Source organism: Delphinus delphis, chromosome 16 (assembly GCF_949987515.2).
Source record: "Delphinus delphis chromosome 16, mDelDel1.2, whole genome shotgun sequence".
Lineage (NCBI taxonomy): Eukaryota > Metazoa > Chordata > Mammalia > Artiodactyla > Delphinidae > Delphinus > Delphinus delphis.
In genome coordinates, this window is record NC_082698.1 from 14,928,077 (window position 1) to 14,949,042 (window position 20,966).

General features: G+C 35.1%; 1 protein-coding gene across 1 annotated transcript in view; it reads right to left on the reverse strand.

The window, feature by feature from the left end:
• ATRNL1 (attractin like 1) overlaps nucleotides 1–20,966 on the reverse strand; it is a 672,454-nt gene that overhangs the window by 375,708 nt on the left and 275,780 nt on the right. The window contains exon 25 of the mRNA XM_060034012.1: nucleotides 15,822–15,883. Within this exon, the coding sequence (XP_059889995.1) occupies nucleotides 15,822–15,883 (62 nt within the window). The remainder of the gene's footprint in view (nucleotides 1–15,821; nucleotides 15,884–20,966) is intronic.

Below are 20,966 nucleotides of genomic sequence, written 5' to 3' on the forward strand. Positions count from 1 at the left end.
CTGGAAGAGAAAATAGTGGAAATAACTACTGCAGAGCAGAATAAAGAAAAAAGAATGAAAAGAATTGAGGACACTCTCAGAGACCTCTGGGACAACATTAAACACACCAACATTCGAATTATAGGGGTTCCAGAAGAAGAAGAGAAAAAGAAAGGGACTGAGAAAATGTTTGAAGAGATTATAGTTGAAAACTTCCCTAATATGGGAAAGGAAATAGTTAATCAAGTCCAGGAAGCACAGGAGTCCCATACAGGATAAATCCAAGGAGAAACACGGCAACACACATATTAATCAAACTATCAAAAATTAAATACAAAGAACAAATATTAAAAGCAGCAAGGGAAAAAAAACAAGTAACACATAAGGGAATCCTCATAAGGTTAATAGCTGATCTTTCAGCAGAAACTCTGCAAGCCAGAAGGGAGTGGCAGGACATATTTAAAGTGATGAAGGAGTAAAACCTACAACCAAGATTACCCAGCAAGGATCTCATTCAGATTTGATGGAGAAATTAAAAGCTTTACAGACAAGCAAAAGCTAAGAGAATTCAGCACCACCAAACCAGATTTACAACAAATGCTAAAGGAACTTCTCTAGACAGGAAACACAAGAGAAGGAAAAGACCTACAATAATAAACCCAAAACTATTAAGAATATGGTAATAGGAACATACATATCGATAATTACCTTGAACGTAAATGGATTAAATGCTCCAACCAAAAGACATAGACTGGCTGAATGGATACAAAAACAAGACCCGTATATATGCTGTATACAAGAGACCCACTTCAGACCTAGGGACACATACAGACTGAAAGTGAGGGGATGGAAAAACATATTCCATGCAAATGGAAATCAAAAGAAAGCTGGAGTAGCAATTCTCAGATCAGACAAAATAGACTTAAAACAAAGACTATTACAAGAGACAAAGAAGGACACTACATAATAATCAAGGGATCAATCCAAGAAGAAGATATAACAATTGTAAATATTTATGCACCCAACACAGAAGCACCTCAATACATAAGGCAAATACCAACAGCCATAAAAGGAGAAATCGACAGTAACACAATCATAGTAGGGGACTTTAACACCCCACTTTCACCAATGGACAGATCATCCAAAATGAAAATAAATAAGGAAACACAAGCTTTAAATGATACATTAAACAAGATGGACTTAATTGATATTTATAGAAAATTCCATCCAAAAACAACAGAATACACATTCTTCTCAATTGCTCATGGAACATTCTCCAGGATAGAGCATATCTTGGGTCACAAATCAAGCCTTGGTAAATTTAAGAAAATTGAAATCGTATCAAGTATCTCTTCCGACCACAATGCTATGAGACTAGATATCAATTACAGGAAAAAATCTGTAAGAAATAGAAACACATGGAGGCTATACAACACACTACTTAATAACCAAGAGATCACTGAAGAAATCAAAGAGGAAATCAAAAAGTACCTAGAAACAAATGACAATGAAAACACAACGGCACAAAACCTATGGGATGCAGCAAAAGCAGTTCTAAGAGGGAAGTTTACAGCTATACAAGTCTACCTTAAGAAACAAGAAACATCTCAAATAAACAACCTAACCTTACACCTAAAACAATTAGAGAAAGAAGAACAAAAAACCCCCAAAGTTAGCAGAAGGAAAGAAATCATAAAGATCAGACCAGAAATAAATGAAAAAGAAATGAAGGAAATGACAACAAAGATCAATAAAACTAAAAGCTGGTTGTTTGAGAACATAAACAAAATTGATAAAACATTAGCCAGACTCATCAAGAAAAAAGGGAGAAGACTCAAATCAATAGAATTAGAAATGAAAAAGGAGAAGTAACAACTGACACTGCAGAAATACAAAGGATGATGAGAGATTACTAAAAGCAACTATATGCCAATACAGTGGACAACCTGGAAGAAATGGACAAATTCTTAGAAGTGCACAACCTTCCGAGACTGAACCAGGAAGAAATAGAAAATATGAACAGACCAATCACAAGCACTGAAATTGAAACTGTGATTAAAAATCTTCCAACGAACAAAAGCCCAGAACCAGATGGCTTCACAGGCAAATTCTATCAAACATTTAGAGAAGAGCTAACACCTATCCTTCTCAAACTCATCCAAAATATAGCAGAGGGAGGAACACTCCCAAACTCATTCTACGAGGCCACCATCACTCGAATACCAAAACGAGACAAAGATGTCACAAAGAAAGAAAACTACAGGCCAATATCACTGATGAACATAGATGCAAAAACCCTCAACAAAATACTAGCAAACAGAATCCAACAGCACATTAAAAGGATCATACACCATGATCAAGTGGGGTTTATCCTAGGAATGCAAGGATTCTTCAATATACGCAAATCAATCAATGTGATACACCATATTAACAAACTGAAGGAGAAAAACCATATGATCATCTCAAAAGATGCAGAGAAAGTTTTCGACAAAATTCAACACCCATTTATGATAAAAATCCTCCAGAAAGTAGGCATAGAGGGAACTTTCCTCAACATAATAAAGGCTATATATAACAAACCCACAGCCAACATCATCCTCAATGGTGAAAAACTGAAACCATTTCCACTAAGATCAGGAACAAGACAAGACTGCCCACTCTCACCACCATTATTCAACATAGTTTTGGAAGTTTTAGCCACAGCAATCAGAAGAAGAAAAAGAAATAAAAGGAATCCAAATCAGAAAAGAAGAAGTAAAGCTGTCACTCTTTGCAGATGACATGATACTATACATACAGAATCCTATAGATGCTACCAGAAAACTACTAGAGGTAATCAATGAATTTGGTAAAGTAGCAGGATACAAAATTAATGCACAGAAATCTATTGCATTCCTATACACTAATGATGAAAAATCTGAAAGTGAAATTTAAAAAAACATTCCCATTTACCATTGCAACAAAAAGAATAAAATATCTAGGAATAAACCTACCTAAGGAGACAAAAAGACCTGTAGGCAAAAAATTATAAGGCACTGATGAAAGAAATTAAAGATGATACAAATAGGTGGAGAGATATACCATGTTCTTAGATTGGAAGAATCAACATTGTGAAAATGACTCTACTACCCAAAGCAATCTACAGATTCAATGCAATCCCTATCAAACTACCACTGGCATTTTTCACAGTACTAGAACAAAAAACTTCACAATTTGTATGGAAACACAAAAGACCCCGAATAGCCAAAGCAATCTTGAGAAAGAAAAATGGAGCTAAGAAGAAACAGGTTCCCTGGCTTCAGACTATACTACAAAGCTACAGTAATCAAAAGAGTATGGTACTGGCACAAAAACAGAAATATAGATCAATGGAACAGGATAGAAAGCCCAGAGATAAGCTCACGCACATATGGTCACCTTATCTTTGATAAAGGAGGCAAGAATATACAGTGGAGCAAAAACAGCCTCTTCAGTAAGTGGTGCTGAGAAAACTGGACAGCTACATGTGAAAGAATGAAATTAGAACACTCCCTAACACCATACACAAAAACAAACTCCACATGGATTAAAGACCTAAATGTAAGGCCAGACGCCATCAAACTCTTAGAGGAAAACATAGGCAGAACACTCTGACATAAATGACAGCATGATCCTTTTTGACCCACCTCCTAGAGAAATGGAAATAAAAACAAAAATAAACAAACGGGACCTAATGAAACTTAAAAGCTTTTGCACAGCAAAAGAAACCATAAACAAGACGAAAAGACAACCCTCAGATTGGGAGAATATATTTGCAAATGAAGCAACTGACAAAGGATTAATCTCTGAAACATATAAGCAACTCATGCAGCTCAATGTCAGAAAAATAAACAACCCAATCCAAAAATGGGCAGAAAACCTAAATAAACATTTCTCCAAAGAAGATATACAGACTGCCAACAAACACATAAAAGAATGCTCAACATCATTAATCATTAGAGAAATGCAAATCAAAACTACAATGAGATATCATCTCACACCAGTCAAAATGGCCATCATCAAAAAATCTACAAACAATAAATGCTGGCGAGACTGTGGAGAAAAGGGAACCCTCTTGCACTGTTGGTGGGAATGTAAATTGATACAGCCACTATGGAGAACAGTATGGAGGTTCCTTAAAAGCCGTGTTTACAATAGCCAAGACATGGAAGCAACCTAAGTGTCCATCAACAGAGGACTGGATAAAGAAGATGTGGTACATATATACAATGGACTACTACTCAGCCATAAAAAGAATGAAATAATGCCATTTGCAGCAACATGGATGGACCTAGAGATTATCATACTAAGTGAAGTAACTCAGAGAAAGACAAATATCATATGATATCGCTTATATGTGGAATCTAAAAAAAGGTACAAATGAACTAATTTACAAAGCATAAAGAGTCACAGATGTAGAAAACAAACTTATGGTTACTGGGGAGGAAGGGCGAGAGGGATAAACTGGGAGATTGAGATTGACATATACACATTACTATATATAAAACAGATAACTAATAAGGACCTATTGTACAGCACAGGGAACTCTACTCAATACTCTGTAATGACCTATATGCGAAAAGAATCTAAAAAAGAGTGGATATATGTATATGTATAACTGATTCACTTTGCTGTACAGCAGAAACTAACACAGCATTATAAATCAACTATACTCCAATAAAAATTTAAAAAAAAAAAGAAACCATACATATTTTAGAATTCATATGGCTGTATCCCCCCAAATGGAATTTTACTGCACATAAATGTTAAAACACTTTACAAAGGAATGAAAGACAAAACCAAACCAAACAAGAAATAAACCAGATACCTCTGAAGAAAAAGCGACTGCAATATAATAAATTTGTGGAGAATAATATAAGAGGAGGCAGATAATTTGGCCTGGTTTCAGAGGAACTTGTAAGTCTAGTCTGAATTATATTATAAATGTGAAAGGAAGCTTTTAAACAATGGATTCTTATAATTCAATTTATGTTAAAAAATCACTTTGGTTGTTTTGAATAAAATAGACTGATAGACAGAAGGAAGAATCAGGGCTTATGTAGGGGATTAAGGAAAGAGAAATGTATTTAGTTAATTCCCAGGTATTGAAGTTAGGTTAATAGTGGTAACCGTAACTGAGCTAGAGAATACTAGAAAAAAGAGCTGTTTGCCAAGACAGCAAGTTTAATTTAGGACATGTTGATTTTGAAGTACTAGGCAATATTTTAGTGAAAGAACTAAGTTTCAGTCTATAGTGTTCCAAACCTCAGCACTAAAAATTAGACATGGAGCACTGGTTTAGCTAAGTTGCAATAAACTTTGTGCAATTACTATTTTACTCGAGCTATATTTGATATTTTGGTTTAAAAGAAGAGTTGGGATCTAAATATCTGTTTTCTTCTACAGCAAAGCCAGGGAGAGAATTCCTGAAGAAACCTCCAGTATAATAAGATGTAATTTATGGTTTCTACTTAGAGAAATCTATATCTTAAGGCCTCATTTCTATTAACATATCCATTATCATAATCTCACTTTTGAAAAGGAGGACTTCTATTTTTCATACTTCCCAGAGTTCTTCGTTCTTGCACCATTTAAAAAAATTTTTTTTTATACCACATACTCCTTCTGGGATATGCCACTTTGATGTAGGCATTCTGTTACCAATGATTTCGGTTTACTTCTCTCCCTGTAGGGAGTTACATCCTTCCTTTTTCTCTTTTGAAATATCTTCATGGACAACATCATTGTTTCATTTCCCCAAATCTTGATCACAGTGTTTATTTCTCATTATTCTTCCCACTCACATGCTCACTTCTGTAGGGTCATCTTTGATTATCCTTGTTTTTTAATTGCTTAACTCCTAATTTTTCTTTCTTTTTCTATTCTTTAAATTCCTCTAATTAATTAAAATCCTTTCTGGATCCTCCAAAATAGCATCATCATCTCTTTTGGCACTTTATATGCACTAAGATGGCTATAATAAAAAAGAGATAAAAAGAAGTGTTACTGAGAATATGGAGAAATTGGAACCCTCATACATTCCTGGTGAGAACGTAAAATGGCACATCTTCTTTGGAAAATAGTTTGCCAGTTTCTCACAATGTTAAATCTAGAGTTACTATATGACCCATCAATGCCACTCCTAGGTATATACTCAAGAGAAATAAAAACGTTATCGCCACAAAAAAACATGGACACAAATCTTCATAGTGGCGTAATTCACATGAGCCAAAAAGAGGAAAACACCCAAATGCCCATCACTGAAAAAGGAGAAATAAAATGTGTCATATCCATACAACGGAATGGTATGTAGCAATAAAAAGCAATGATATACTGATACATACAACATCATGGATAAACCCTGTAAACACTGTGATAAGTGACAGAAGCTTGTCACAAAAGAACAAATATTGTATGATTTTAATTAGTATATGAAAATGTTCAGAATAGGAAAATCTATATACAGGAACTAGATTAGTGATTGTCTAAAACTTAGGGTGTGGGAGAGGGATGGGAAGTGACTGCAAATGGGTACAGTTTCTTTTTGGGGTGATGAAAATGTTCTAAAATTGACTGTGATAATGGCTACAGAGCTATTGAATTGTGCACTTTAAATGGGTGAATTGTACTGTATATGAATTATATCTCAATAAGGCTATTTTAAAAAATAAAATGAGAAATTAGAAAATGAATTTAAAATTAGACAATTGTATGTAAAAGTGAAAGTTTCGAATTTTCTAGTGTTCTTATATGATTCAGGAGTAGAAAAAGACACCGATTAACATTATTACTGGTTAGGAAAAATATACATGTTAAAATTTAAGGGCATTCATTAAAGAAAAAATTTGAAATGTATAATTCCTAAACTGCTAAAAGGAAAAACAATTAAACGATATTAAAAGGACATTCAATTTAATAGAAAGCAGGGGAGAAGAAAAAAAGATTGCTTGAGAAAGCATTTTAAAAGGTGAAAAGATGGAGAAAAAAATTAAAATACAACCATAATTGCAATAAATAGAAATTCACTAAATCTGTTTCTTTAAAAGTCAGAGATTTTCAGATTATTACAACAGGATAAACAATGTCCAGATATTTGTGGTGTACGTGAAACACATTTAAAATCTAGTAAAATAAAAAATATTGAAAGTAAAGAAATGAAAATAGATTTACCATGGAAATTCTAACAAAATTATATTATATCTAAGTTTATATAAAACAAGTTATAAATTAAGACAAAAATTTCAATAAAGACATAGAGAATTCAAAATGGTTAAAACAACAATTCAACTCCACTCTTAATAATGGTTAGGAACACCAGACAAACATAAGTAAGGAAACAGAGGATTCGAACAACACAATAAACCAACTACATTCAAAGGACATATGTAAAACACTATTCCCAACAACAGGATACACATTCTTCTCAAGTGCACATGAGATATTGTCCAGGATATACCATATTTTAGGTCACAAATTTTCTCAATAAATTAAAAATAATAGATATCATGAAAAGTATCTCCTTTGACTACAGCAGAATAAAGTCAGAAATCAATAACAGAAGAAAATCTGGAAAACTCACAAATTTGGGGAAATGAAACAACATACTCTTGAACAACCAACAGCTCATAGAAGAAATCACAAGGGAAATTAGAAAGTACTTAGAGACAAATGAAAATGAAACAGAACATAATAAAACTGATGGGATGCAGTAAAAGCAGTGCTAAGGAGGAAATGTTTAACTATAAATGTTTACATTGAAAAACAAGAAAGATCTCAAACCAACAACCTGACATTAAACTTAAGGAACTAGAAAAAGAACTAAACCAAAAGTTAGCAGAAGGAAGGAAATATTGTAATAAAGATTAAAACAGATAAATGAAATAGAAAATAGTAAAATAACAGAGAAAAATCAACAAAACCAACAGTTGGTTCTTCAAACCAATCAACAAAATTGACAAACCTTTGGCTAGATTTACTAAGGAAAAGAAAGAGAGAAGATTCAACTTACTAAAAATAAATATAGTATAGATATTACTACTGATCCTATGATAATAAACGGGATTTATTAGAGTGTACTATGAACAACTGTACACAAATTGTATAACCTAGATGAAATGGACAAATTCCTAGAAACACAAAACCTACCAAGACTGAATCATGAAAAAATAGAAGGACTGAATAGAACTATGACTAGTAAGGAGATTGAATCAAAAATCTCCTGACAAAGAAAAGCCTGGGACCTGATGGCTTCACTGATTGATTCCACTAAACATTTCAAGAAAAACTAATACCAGTCCTTCTCAAATTGTTCCAAACATTAAAGAGTAGAAAACAATCCCTAAGTCATCCTATGTGGCCAGCATTATCCTGATACCAAAGTCAGACAAAGACACAAAAAAAGAAAAGTACTAATATCCTTTTTGAACAATGATGCCGAAAAGGGGAAATTTTTTTAGAAGAATTATATACTATGACCAAGAACGATTTATTCCTGGAATGCAAGGATGGTCTAACATATGAAAAGCCTAAATCTAATACTCCATATTAACAAAAAGAAGAGGAAAAACTCACATGATTATCTCCATATCCATATGAATTTTAGTACCTCAAGGGACCCCAAGTAGCCAAAAAAATCTTGAAAAAGAGCAAAGATGGAGGACCCACACTTCTTGATTTCAAACTTTACTACAAAGCTACAGTAATCAAGACAGTGTGATACTGGCATAAAAATGGACAAAAGACTTAAACAGACATTTCTACAAAGAAGATATATGAATGGCAAATAAGCATGTGAAAAGGTGCTTATCAGCGCTAATAGTTAAAGAAATGTACATCAAAACCACAATGAGATACCAAGTTGCACCCTCTGGGATGGCTACAATCAAAAAATAAAAAAAAAAAAAGAAAGGAAAAAGAAAATTACAAGTGTTGGTGAGAACATGGAAAAACTGGAATCCTTGTGCACTGCTGGTGAGAATGCAAACGGTACAACTGCTATGGAAAACAGTATGGAGGTTCTTAAAAAAAAATTAAAAATAGAATTACCATATGACCTAGGAATTTCTCTTCTGGGAATATATCCAAAAGAATTGAAAGCAAAATCTTGAATACGTATTTGTACACTCATGTTCATAAAAGCATTACTTACAATAGCTAAAACATGGAAGCAACTCAGGTGCCCATAAACAGATGAATAGATAAACAAAATGTGGTATATACATACAATGGAATATTACTCAGCCTTAAAAGAAAAGAAATTCTGACATATATCACAACATGGTTGAGCTTTGAGAACATCATGCTAAGTGAAATAAGCCAGTCACAAAAGTACAAAAATTATATGACATCACTTATTATAAGATACCTAGAGTAGTAAAGATCATGCAGACAGAAAGCAGAATGGTGGTTGTCAGTGGCTGGGGAAGAGGAGATAGGGAGTTACTGTTTAATGTGTATAGAGTTGCAGTTTTGCAAGATAAAAAGAGTTCTGGAGATGGATAGTATAAACAGCTGCACAATAATGTAAGTGTACTTAACATCACTGAATTGTTCACTTAAAAATGGTTAAGATGGCAAATTTTATATTATATGTATTTTACCACAATAAAAATATTGACGGGAAAACCACAAAAATTCATAAGAAAAATTGAAAATTCTAACTTGTTTGTACTAAAAAACATAATATTAAAGTGGAAAAAATATTAAGGCAATCCAACACTGCATTCACACTGAGGCCACACTTCCTGAGAGCTGTTCTCAGTCAATGACTGAGCATGGCAGTAATAGTAAGGAAGGCCTAATCCTGAGAGATGCATAACTCCTCTGTTAGAATACAGAGTTTGGCTCGAGGACTCACCATTGGTCTTGTCAAACTTTCAGGCTCTTTCATTCAACTTTCCTTTCTTCCTGCCCTACTTCACGAAGGTCAGATGGGCACCGTGGTCTAAAAGATCCCTCATCTTCTCCCTTGCTCTTTCCCTCACAGGAGTTCCCCCCAATACGTTTACTGCATGGCTAATGCCATTTTGGTCTACTTCTCTGATGACTTGTGGTCTGAGCAATCAGGAGGTAAAATGGGGATCTGAAACTGGCTCACTCACTATTTGGCAGGCTAAAGAGAAACCATCCATGTTGCTAGATGAGACACAGACAGTCCCTGGAAGAAGGCTTCAGTTGCTAAAATTTTCACCAGTGGTGACCTGGGGAAAATGCTTTCAAAAGAGAGTTGAGCTGGCTGACTACTGCTATGTTTGTATTGACCCTACAGAGGGATAATGAGAGACTGAAGGCCACTAATAAACATTACAGGCTAAATATACGAGCTAGAGAGTCTCTTTGATAGCTTTAAATCAGGCCCTTACCTCTTGACAGTGGAGGAGCCAATATGAATGAGCAGCAGACTGATGATCTAACTGTTAGAACTGCAGAGCTCCAGAGATGATAGACTGCTCAGCCAAAGCAGTCCTCTTATGCAAAGACAACGGCCACTGTTGGAAAACTGGAGCTCTTGAAATATGGGATAGGAATACCTAGAATGGACTATCTAGATAGACGTTTCTGAGAATGTTGGTTCTACAACTCCCGTTTCTAGTAATAGACAATAGGGTCACCCCCCCTAAAGGCTGCCACCACCTCCTCTCCTGATTGCTAGACTAATAACTGAATTTAATGACAGAATAATGCATCTTGGCCTGAAAAGAAAGGGAAAAGATTATATACTTGAAAAAGCTGCAAGAATTGGCTAGCATGTACTGGCAGCAGCCAGGAGATCATGTCAGGAATTGGATTCTGGTGGTATTTGATCAAGGGGGGATGGAATGTAAGCCTGGATAAACAAGAATTCGTGAATTTTGGTGCATAGTCTCAGGGCCAGGTGATATAATACCCTATGGAGGACTCCAGGGGATGGGGCAAAACTTGATGAGGAAGTGATTCTTATAAGCCTGGAAAAAGCACTGGCCAAGGCAAAGTGAAATGGAAATGCCTGAGTTGCCCTAGAAGATGAAAGAGAAAAGAATAAAAAAGCTGATAGGAGGGAATGTACCGGAATTGATATATTATGTAAGGCCGGTAGATTACTTTCTATGGGACGTACCGGTCACCAAGGCCATGAGAAATTTGCTAGTGAAAGGGGCACCAGCTTCACTAAGAAGTTCACTGGTGGCTTTCTTCTGCAGACCAGAGCTGACAACAGGAGAGGCAGTGACAAAGGGAGGTGTTAAGTGATGGGGCCCCAAAGTAAAAAAGATCAAGGGTCAGTGCCTAACTGACAGAATCCAGGGTCTACAATGAGGATCAAGTTCAACAAGACTGGAGGAGCAGACAAGGGTGTTGGCCCACAACGAGCTGTGGGATGGTTAATAATGGATGGTATCTATCTCGAGAGGCAAAATAGATGGGCAGCCAACAACGGTGCTATTTAACATTTACTTTTGTTGTTAAGTAGGAATGGAGGAACAAAGGCTGAGGGTTGTTGCCAAGAGAAAATCATGATCCTCTGCTCAGCTCCCAGATGAGTTAATTTACAAATCCAGAACCCACTGAATAGGTGGCTGAGTCCATAGAAGAAAAGACATTTTGAAACATCTTGGAAAGTGTATAAAATGATCCCCAAAGGGACCTGTGTATGATCCTTCACAAAGAGCCCTGTGTATATTTGGGTATATACACAGGTATGTACACAGTGCAAGAGGAGTAAGTAGATATTTTGATTTCTATAAGACACAGGGTTAGAGATCACAGAGATACCCAAGGACTAAAATACCATCATGAACCCTTGTTAGACTTGGGGTATCTCCAGGGTCCAGGGAAGAAATTCTGGCTATATTCTGGATCATAGTGGGCCAACTGTGTCTATGCATCCACCCAGTGATAAGTTCCCTACTTCTCAAGTGTATAATTAGAATTTATGTACAAGGTGATTAGAGTAACCCCTACATTGCATCCCTGGCCTGTGGGGTAAGATCTATCATAGTGGGAAAGATCAAGTGGCAACCTCTGAAAATACCTGCCATCTGGTCAAGATGGTAAATCAAAAACATTCTGTAATTCCAGTGGGACAGTGAAAATTAGAACCACCATTAAAAATCTAAATGGTATAGGGGCAGTGGTCCCTGATATATCTCCATTTAATTTACCAGGCTTATTCTTTTAAAATTCAGATTCACACAGACTTACTTTTCCATTTTACATACCAGAAACAAGTATTTATTTTTAAAATAATTCCTTTCAGTTTTCTCATCATTCACTATATTATAGTACACACTCTAAAAACAACATCCTTTAATTCTAGATATGAAAAGACTGAGATTTAAAGATGCTAGGTGACCTACTTAAGATGGCACAGAAAGCTAAGAGCAGAGCCAGGCTATGCCTATAAGTGATCTTCCTAGTACTGACTCAATTATGTTTACCACCAGAACTATGCCCAATATAAAAGTAAAAAACTGACACAAAGTTTATGAACTGGCCTCCATCAAACCATGGCTAAACGGAAAGGCTGACACATTCACCTATGCTACTTCAATAACTCAGAAACAGCAATAGCAGTAATAGCGGCCTGATTGAAGGATGTCCATAAATGCTGACCTGTCTAAAACTCTCTTTTAAAATTTAACAGTGGCTTTATTTAAAAAAAAATAAACTTAAAAGTATTTGTGCATTTTCTTTTCTTAACAAGGAGACAATTAGAAAACTGTCTAATTTACATTTTAATACTGAGAAAAATTTAAATGATAAAAAACCCATTAACTATACTTTATCTCACGTGACGCTTAGAATATTTTATATTACTTTGTCCATGATGACAACATAATAAATAGGATCATCTCTAAGACATGGTACACATTAACACTAGCTTTCTTTTACTTAATAAAAGAGTTATTGAACTTAAACATGCACACAAATTCAAAAGCTTAAAATAAAACCCTAAACATTTAAATAATTTACATATATATTCAGCTTTGTGAATTTTTACACAAAAGTAAACTTTTTAGCATATTAACATCCACATTATTCTGTCAAAAACTTTTATTTTTATGCATTAAATAAGGCTCATTCAAGTACAACTTCTAATACTTTTCCAAAAACATTGTAACCTAATTAATAGGCTTAATATCCCTTAATATTCAGAAGTACGAAATCAGAGAACGTTAAATATATTTAAGATGTTTCCTCGGAACTTCCCTGGTGGCGCAGTGGTTAAGAATCCGCCTGCCAATGCAGGGAACACGGGTTCGAGCCCTGGTCCAAGAGGATCCCACATGCCGCAGAGCAACTAAGCCCATGCACCACAACTACTGAGCCTGCGCTCTAGAGCCCGCGAGCCACAACTACTGAGCCCACGTGCCACAACTACTGAAGCCCGCGCACCTAGAGCCTGTGCTCCACAACAAAAGAAGCCACCGCAATGAGCAGCCCGCACACCACAGCGAAGAGTAGTCCCTGCCTGCTGCAACTAGAGAGAAAGCCCATGCGCAGCAACGAAGATCCAACACAGCCAAAAAAATTAATTAATTTTAAAAAAAGTTGTTTCCTCAAATTTTATTTTTAAGGGACAAATTTAAAGTATGAATAGACTTTGCACATGTTAGTGATAAATATGATTTAGCATTAAATTCTGGAAATTAATACTTCTTAAGGGACAAATACAAACATGATTGTTTTCAGAGCAAAGTGACCAACATGGCAAGGATTTTGACAACAAGAAGTGAATAAACGAACAGAGAATGTGTAAATTGGAGAAAAGAGTTTATAAAACCAGAGGGCTGCAAATGGAGATGAGAGAGATTAGACTTCCTATGTATGAGCCCATATGGGTAAATGAGAAGAGCTATTACAGGGAGGCAGGTTTCATCTCAATTATAAAGAACAATTAGTTATCTGAAGATAGAAAATGGTATCTCAAGAGATGGTGTGTTTCCTGTCATTAAAGGTATTCAGGCATAAGTTAGATCAGGGGTTGGGCAAATTATGTCCACAGGCAGAATTCAGCCTAGCAGCTGTTTTTATAATAAAGGTTTATTGGAACATAGCCACTCCGATTTGTTTCCATACTGGCTGAGGCTGCTTTAGCACCACAACAGCAGAGTTGTTTAGATGCAACAGAGACCTTATAGCCCACAAATCTTTAAATATTTACTAACTGGCTCTTTACAGAAAATGTTTGCTAACTTCTGTGGATAAGGTATTAGGATTGTATGGTGTCGTTATAAGATAACCAATAATGGTTACTTTGGTGTTGAGGAAAGTGCTTGGCATATCATCTGTGTTAAGGATTTGGTTTAACAGGTTCTTTGCTGTTCAGCGCAGCCCAGACAACTTGGTGAGTGAAGGTCAAAATTACATGCACTGTTTGTGAAGTTGTGTGCTGTGATGTGGGGCTATGCCTGCCAGAAGGAGGCACAATTGTCTAATTTACACAAAGGCACCTAGTGGACCAGTATAAGCGGTACACATCATAATCATGTTAACAAAAATAACATTCTTTCTAATCCAGATGATCTCAGGTGCCATCACACAGATATTCTACCACTAAAACTCAGCTGCTTCTCCTCGCCCAGTGTTTCTTTATTTACATCCCATGGAAATGAAAATAGGTGTTCTACGAAGAGAGCTTTTAGGTTTTGAGAAATGCTACAAACTCCGCCCTCTCTTTTAGAAAGATACACTGCAAATTAACATATTAAAAACTGTGAGAAAAAAAAAAAACTCTGAGAAGTAATGTCAGTTAAAAACAAACGTAGAGTCTGTCATACAGAGTGAAGTAAGTCAGAAAGAGAGAGACAAATACCGTATGCTAACACATATATATGGAATTTAAGAAAAAAAAAAATGTCATGAAAAACCTAGGGGTGAAACAGGAATAAAGACACAGACTTACTAGAGAATGGACTTGAGGCTATGGGGAGGGGGAAGGGTAAACGGTGACAAAGCAATAAAGAGGCATGGACATGTATACACTACCAAACGTAAGGTAGATAGCTAGTGGGAAGCAGCCGCATAGCACAGGGAGATCAGCTCGGTGCTGTGTGACCGCCTGGAGGGGTGGGATAGGGAGGGTGGGAGGGAGGGTCACGCAAGCGGGAAGAGATATGGGAACATATGTATATATATAACTGATTCATTTTGTTGTGAAGCTGAAACTAACATACCATTGTAAAGCAATTATGCTCCAATAAAGATGTTTAAAAAAAAAAAAAAAAAAAAAACCAAAAAAGCCCTATTTAACTTCAGTATACACAGCATTTTCCAAATGTATTTAATTATGTAACACTTTTTAATGAACCTACTGTTAATATCTCAAATAACTAACATTCCAGGAAACTATGCTATATCCTAAGTCATATTTAGTACTTCTAGATTATAAGCTCTCTGAGGGCAGAAAATACATACTTCTTCTCATGCCCTACAGATTTCATCACATTGCTAAGCACATATAATAATTACCTAAGAAATCCAAGAAACAATTGAATTGATATGGATTTCAATGCTAGGAGATGGACCTAATCAATATAGTGAATGCACTGTTAATTTTATTAATTAAAACAGGCTTTAATTACTTATATGACAGGGGAACACAGGGTTATCATCCTCTTTCCACTGAATCAATTAGCTATTAAATAGTACTACAGCAAAATAAACTTGCAAAAGTATATGTCAAGTATGTTTCTTCTGCTCTGTGGTATATATTTAAGTATATAAAACTATTCAAGACACACTGTATCATATTTAAGGTTAAAGAACTGATAAATTACCTAACAGATTGATAGAACATACATCAGAACATAGGTTTAACAAATTCAAAGTCAGTAAAAGCAAATTACCTGAAGAAGGTGACAAAAAACTGCACAAGATCCATGATTGTATTGTGTTGTGAGAATGCAATCTGAAAAATCAAAATAAAAGAAAGTTTGAAACTTACTGAATCTATGCTCTTCTTCAAAGTGGTGATGTATCATGGCATTTGTAAATACAATATTTTTAAATCATCAAGAAATTTGGATCACCATATTATAAATCATATGTGCTGGAATCAAAATTTCATTGAGAACACCTAATATAACCAACTGCTGATGACCTTTGCACAGGCTATAACATTAAATGGCTTAAGAAAACGATTATATGGAATCTAAAAAAAATGGTACTGATGAACCTAGTGGCAGGGCAGGAATAAAGACGCAGACGTAGAGAACGGACTTGAGGACACGGGTGGGGGGGCGGGGAGGGAAGCTGGGATGAAGTGAGAGAGTAGCACTGACATGTATACACTAACAAATGTAAAGTGGATGGCTAGTGGGAAGCTGCTGCATAGCACAGGGAGATCAACTCCATGCTCTGGATGACCTAGAGGGGTGGGATAAGGAGCGTGGGAGGGAGGCTCAAAAGGGAGGGGATACGGGGATATATGTATACATATAGCTGATTCACTTCGTTGTACAGCAGAAACTAACACAACATTGTAAAGCAATTATGCTCCAATAAAGATGTGAAAAAAAAAGAAAACTATTATAAAATTACTTCAGTAATGCATGCTAAGACTTTCATGTGAAATCCTATGACATATTAAATGTGCCTAACTAAAACATGCAAATGAGTTTCTTCATCTAATAATTATCACATTTTTCTATCAATACAATTGATAATTGCTTGTGTGCCGAAAAACTTAATTTCAACTGTATTAAGGAAACTGAGGGAAATAGTTTTTCTTGTATATTCTTGTCTAGGGAAGCTGCATACAACTATTTTGTTATAAACCCCTGCAAGAATAAAATACATCACCTCAGTTTATATTTTCATGTTAATGAATTTTGAGAGGAGAAATAAATCAATAAGCTAAAATTGTTCTCCACTTTTGTTAACATTATAGAGATCATACTGTAACACGTTTCTTGAGGAAGTATTATATAGTGTACTAGTCAATAATGTAACATCTGAATAGAGAATATCTATTTAGATACAGAAATAGAGAAAATCCAACTTTTTCACTTGCTAGATGTAAATATTTTAGAAAACTATTTAACCTATTTTTGTCCCATATGTGAATGGCAATAATAAGAGCATCTACCTCATGTGTTAGAGAAAAGACTAACTCAATTAATAGAAATAAAATTATTGCCATAATATCTGGTATATAGTATAATACAGTAAATATTATACTTTTACATCATGTATAAAGGAGCTGGTCAACATAAGTGAATTTTCCCAGATAGCTGAAGCTAAACAATTAAGTTCTTGAAATCTTCTCCTTTAATAATCTTTTATGAAAAATTTTCAAAAACATGTAATACACTTTCCCCTTCCAGTGAAAATGGACTAACAAGGATGAGATTTCTCTCGTCTTACAGAACTAGAAAACTATACAAAATGTATGGAAAAACCATATTCAGACATTAGACAAAACACAGAGGAGGATATAATTCATGAGTGAAGGAAAAGAAAGGAAATGAGTCTCACAATTGTCCCTGCTTTCAGGGCAAGGAACTGAAATGGCATTCTAAAATAAGAAATATTGTTTCTTACATAAAATAAAGAATTACAGCCAGTCGAGAAAATGGTTAAATTTTTGGTATATACATGAAAGCTTAAATATAATAACATTCATTTCCAAAAAGCTTCTAAGCATTTGAATAATTACAGAGCATTTATACAGACAATGAGGAAAGACAATTGCTGTAGGAGATTGGTTCTAGGTGAAAATGTTTTAAAAGATTTAAAAAAACCATCTTTTAAAATGGAAAAGATACAGATGAGTTTTCTCTCCAGGTACTGTCCATGAGAGTATCTTAGAAACAGAGCTTATCAAACAATATTGTCAACAGTAACTTAAATCCATGGAAAGATGATTCTGAACACAGCAATTGAGAACTGGATAATCTTCAAAAGGATAATTATTTTGAAATCATAGTCAATGAAATTGGTTTAAGATAAATTGGAATAGGAAAGTAAACTTAGACCGTATTGAGAAATATCTAAATGAAAAAGAAGAAAAAGAACTTCAATAAAGGCTTGAATAAATTAGCAAATGTATGGAAAAGAGAAAAGAAAAAAAAATAAATAATACATATAACATAAAATAAATTAAAAAATAAAGGAATAAGATAAAGTATATAGAAGCAATTGCACTAAATGTGAACAGTCTGAATCCTCATCAAAAGAGAGAGATTTCCATAGCACATTAAAAAGCATAATTTAGCTTTATTTTTTTATAGAAAGCACATCTATAGCAGTGACACACTTATATCCAAAATATAAAGGATTGTGAAAAAAAAAATTGGCTCTTAGAAACAACAACAATGAAGGCATGAAGGATAATATCAATAGCAAAGTGAAATTCAAAATCAAAATCTGGTCAAATAAAATGTATAAGGCACAAAAAATGAATAAAAATAATAAACCTATATGCACCAAAAACACAGGCCAAATAAGTGAAAACACAATGTCTGGACTTATAAGGAGAATTAGATAACATAATTACAGAATAAATTTTAATATGTATATCTCTTTAATAACCTATCTGATAAAGCAGACAAAAATTAATTTATTCAGTCATTCAAATCATGAAGAAATATTCAAAGAAATATTGCTTAAGCAAGCTCTGTTCTAGGAGCTGGTGACAACCTTGTAAACAGGACAAAGTCCCTGGTCTCTTGGAGTTTGCATCCCAATAGCAGGAGGCAAAAAATAACCAGGTAGACTCATAAGTGGATTATCATAATTTTCTACAATGGTAAGTGTTCTGAAGAAAAACAAAGTGATGTGATGCAGTGGAAGGATATGTAGCTAGTTGAGATTAGGCAGTTAGGGGCAGCCTCACTGAAGACATGATATATGAGCTGGACATACAAATAATAAGAGTGGTAAACCCACACAAAGATCTGTCAGTAGAGGATTCCAGGCTTAGGGAATAGTACACTTAGGCTAGAGCTGTTTGAGAAACTGAAGTCACAAGAGCTGGAGTACTGTGAGCTAGGGGCAGAGAAGTTAAAAATAAGTTCAGAGTGACAAGCGGGGGTTAATTCACCTAGGTCCTTGGCATGATAAAAAGTTTGGGACATATTATAAGGCCTGAGCCATGAAATGACATGATCTAACTCTCAAGAAAAATATCATTCTGGCTGCTGGGTGGGAAAGAGATGATAGAGGAAAGCAGGGACATTAGATTTTTCTAGTTATGACATGATAGTAGCTTGCACAAGAGTAGTAGCCATGGAGGCAAAACCAAGTTGATGGGCACATAATTTAGAGTGAAAGGTGAGAAGGCTTGGTGAAGATTGGATATGACTCATTTAAAACTTCTAAGAGGATGTTCAGGGCCACCGCATTATTAGAGCTAACAACAACAACAAAAAAGTGAACAATTAAGTAGGAGGAAACCAGGAGAGTATTGTGTCAAGGATGCCAAGGGAAAGGAATATTGCAAGAGGAAAGTAGTGGCTGGTTTTGTTGGTTGAGTAAGATGAGGATGGGACTATGACCATTACATTTGACAACATCAACTTCGTGGGTAACAAACAAATGCACTTTCAATGAAGGGGTGGGAATGTTAATCTAAACAGAGAACATAAGACGAGTATGTAATGTGAGGCAGTACTGACAGCAACTACAGACTGAACTTCCAGAAAGGTCTGTTAAAAACAGAGCAGAAAGAATCAGGAGCATATAAAATAGGAAAACAAATCTTTTGTTAAATCCACAGAGCATGTAGAAAAGTAGACAGTGTACGTTATGCAGAGAAACTACTTAAAAATTCCAAATGGTAGTGACTTTATGTACTATATTATCAGATTAAAATCAAAATTAAAGCTATAATTTTGGATATAATCAAAACAAGTTAACTATTTGGAAATTAAGAAATATAATCTGTGAGGCCGAGTTCTAGGTGGACAGTGCCAGTTGTAGCATAGTATCTTAATATCCCTGAGTTTCCACATTAAGAAAAAAACTCAGTATCTATCTATCTATCTACCTACCTACCTATCTATGGCAGGTAAACTGCAGAAAGAAAATACATAGAAAACAATTTCAACAAAGTTAAGTGAAAAATTATCCTCCTCTTGAATGCCGAAACATGAGCAGGTACGGATAAACCACAACACCAGACACATATGGTACCAGGGTCTGTGAGGGTGTAAGAAGAGGGAATCAACAGGAAAATCCAAAAGGCATTCATTGGAACCAGGCAGGCCCACTGAATACAAAAGGTAAAAATGTAAGTGGTTTTGCCTAGTCCAAGAGCATATGAGTGCAAAGGGTCCTTGAGAAGTTCCAAAAGGAGCTAGAACAGCTTGGGCCACATGAATTTTCAAAAGCAACCAGTCAAATCTCTATTCCAGGACAGGCTCCATATTGAGGAAAAACTGTTGGAAGTGAAATCAAAATTGAGCAGAGCGAGAAAATGGAAACAAAGGAAAAAAGTTCCAACTGGGGAGAGGAACAGAGCCAAGACATCTTTAAAAAACAAGTGATACATTTTGGGGGGAGGAAAAAATACATCTATATTCAAATATGGGTCTTGCCACTAATTTCTTTGCATACTGTCAATGCAAGTCATTATCATCACTCTGATTCTTTAACCTATAAAGGGTTTTGCATTCCTTCAAGATAAGTTACGCATAAACAGTGGGAACAGCCAACAGTGTTAAAATCAATTTAGACTGGCAAAGTACATGATTCAAGCTGGTACTGCAGAATTTTATTATGGTTTGCTTGCCCTTTCTGGGTCCATACAGCTAAGTAACTTGGGGAAAAAAATCATGTTTTGAGGCAAGTAAGCAAAACATAGACCCAAATGAAAGTATCTACAATGTCTTGCATTTTTCCCAAAGAATATCTGAGTAAATAAAGCAGTCAAGTGAAGGATCTACGAGTTACAATCATGAACGAAAGCACTAAAACATTCTGAAATTTTAATTGTATTATCTATATGTAACTGATCTGTTAATATAATTGTACTCAAGAGTAAATGTAGA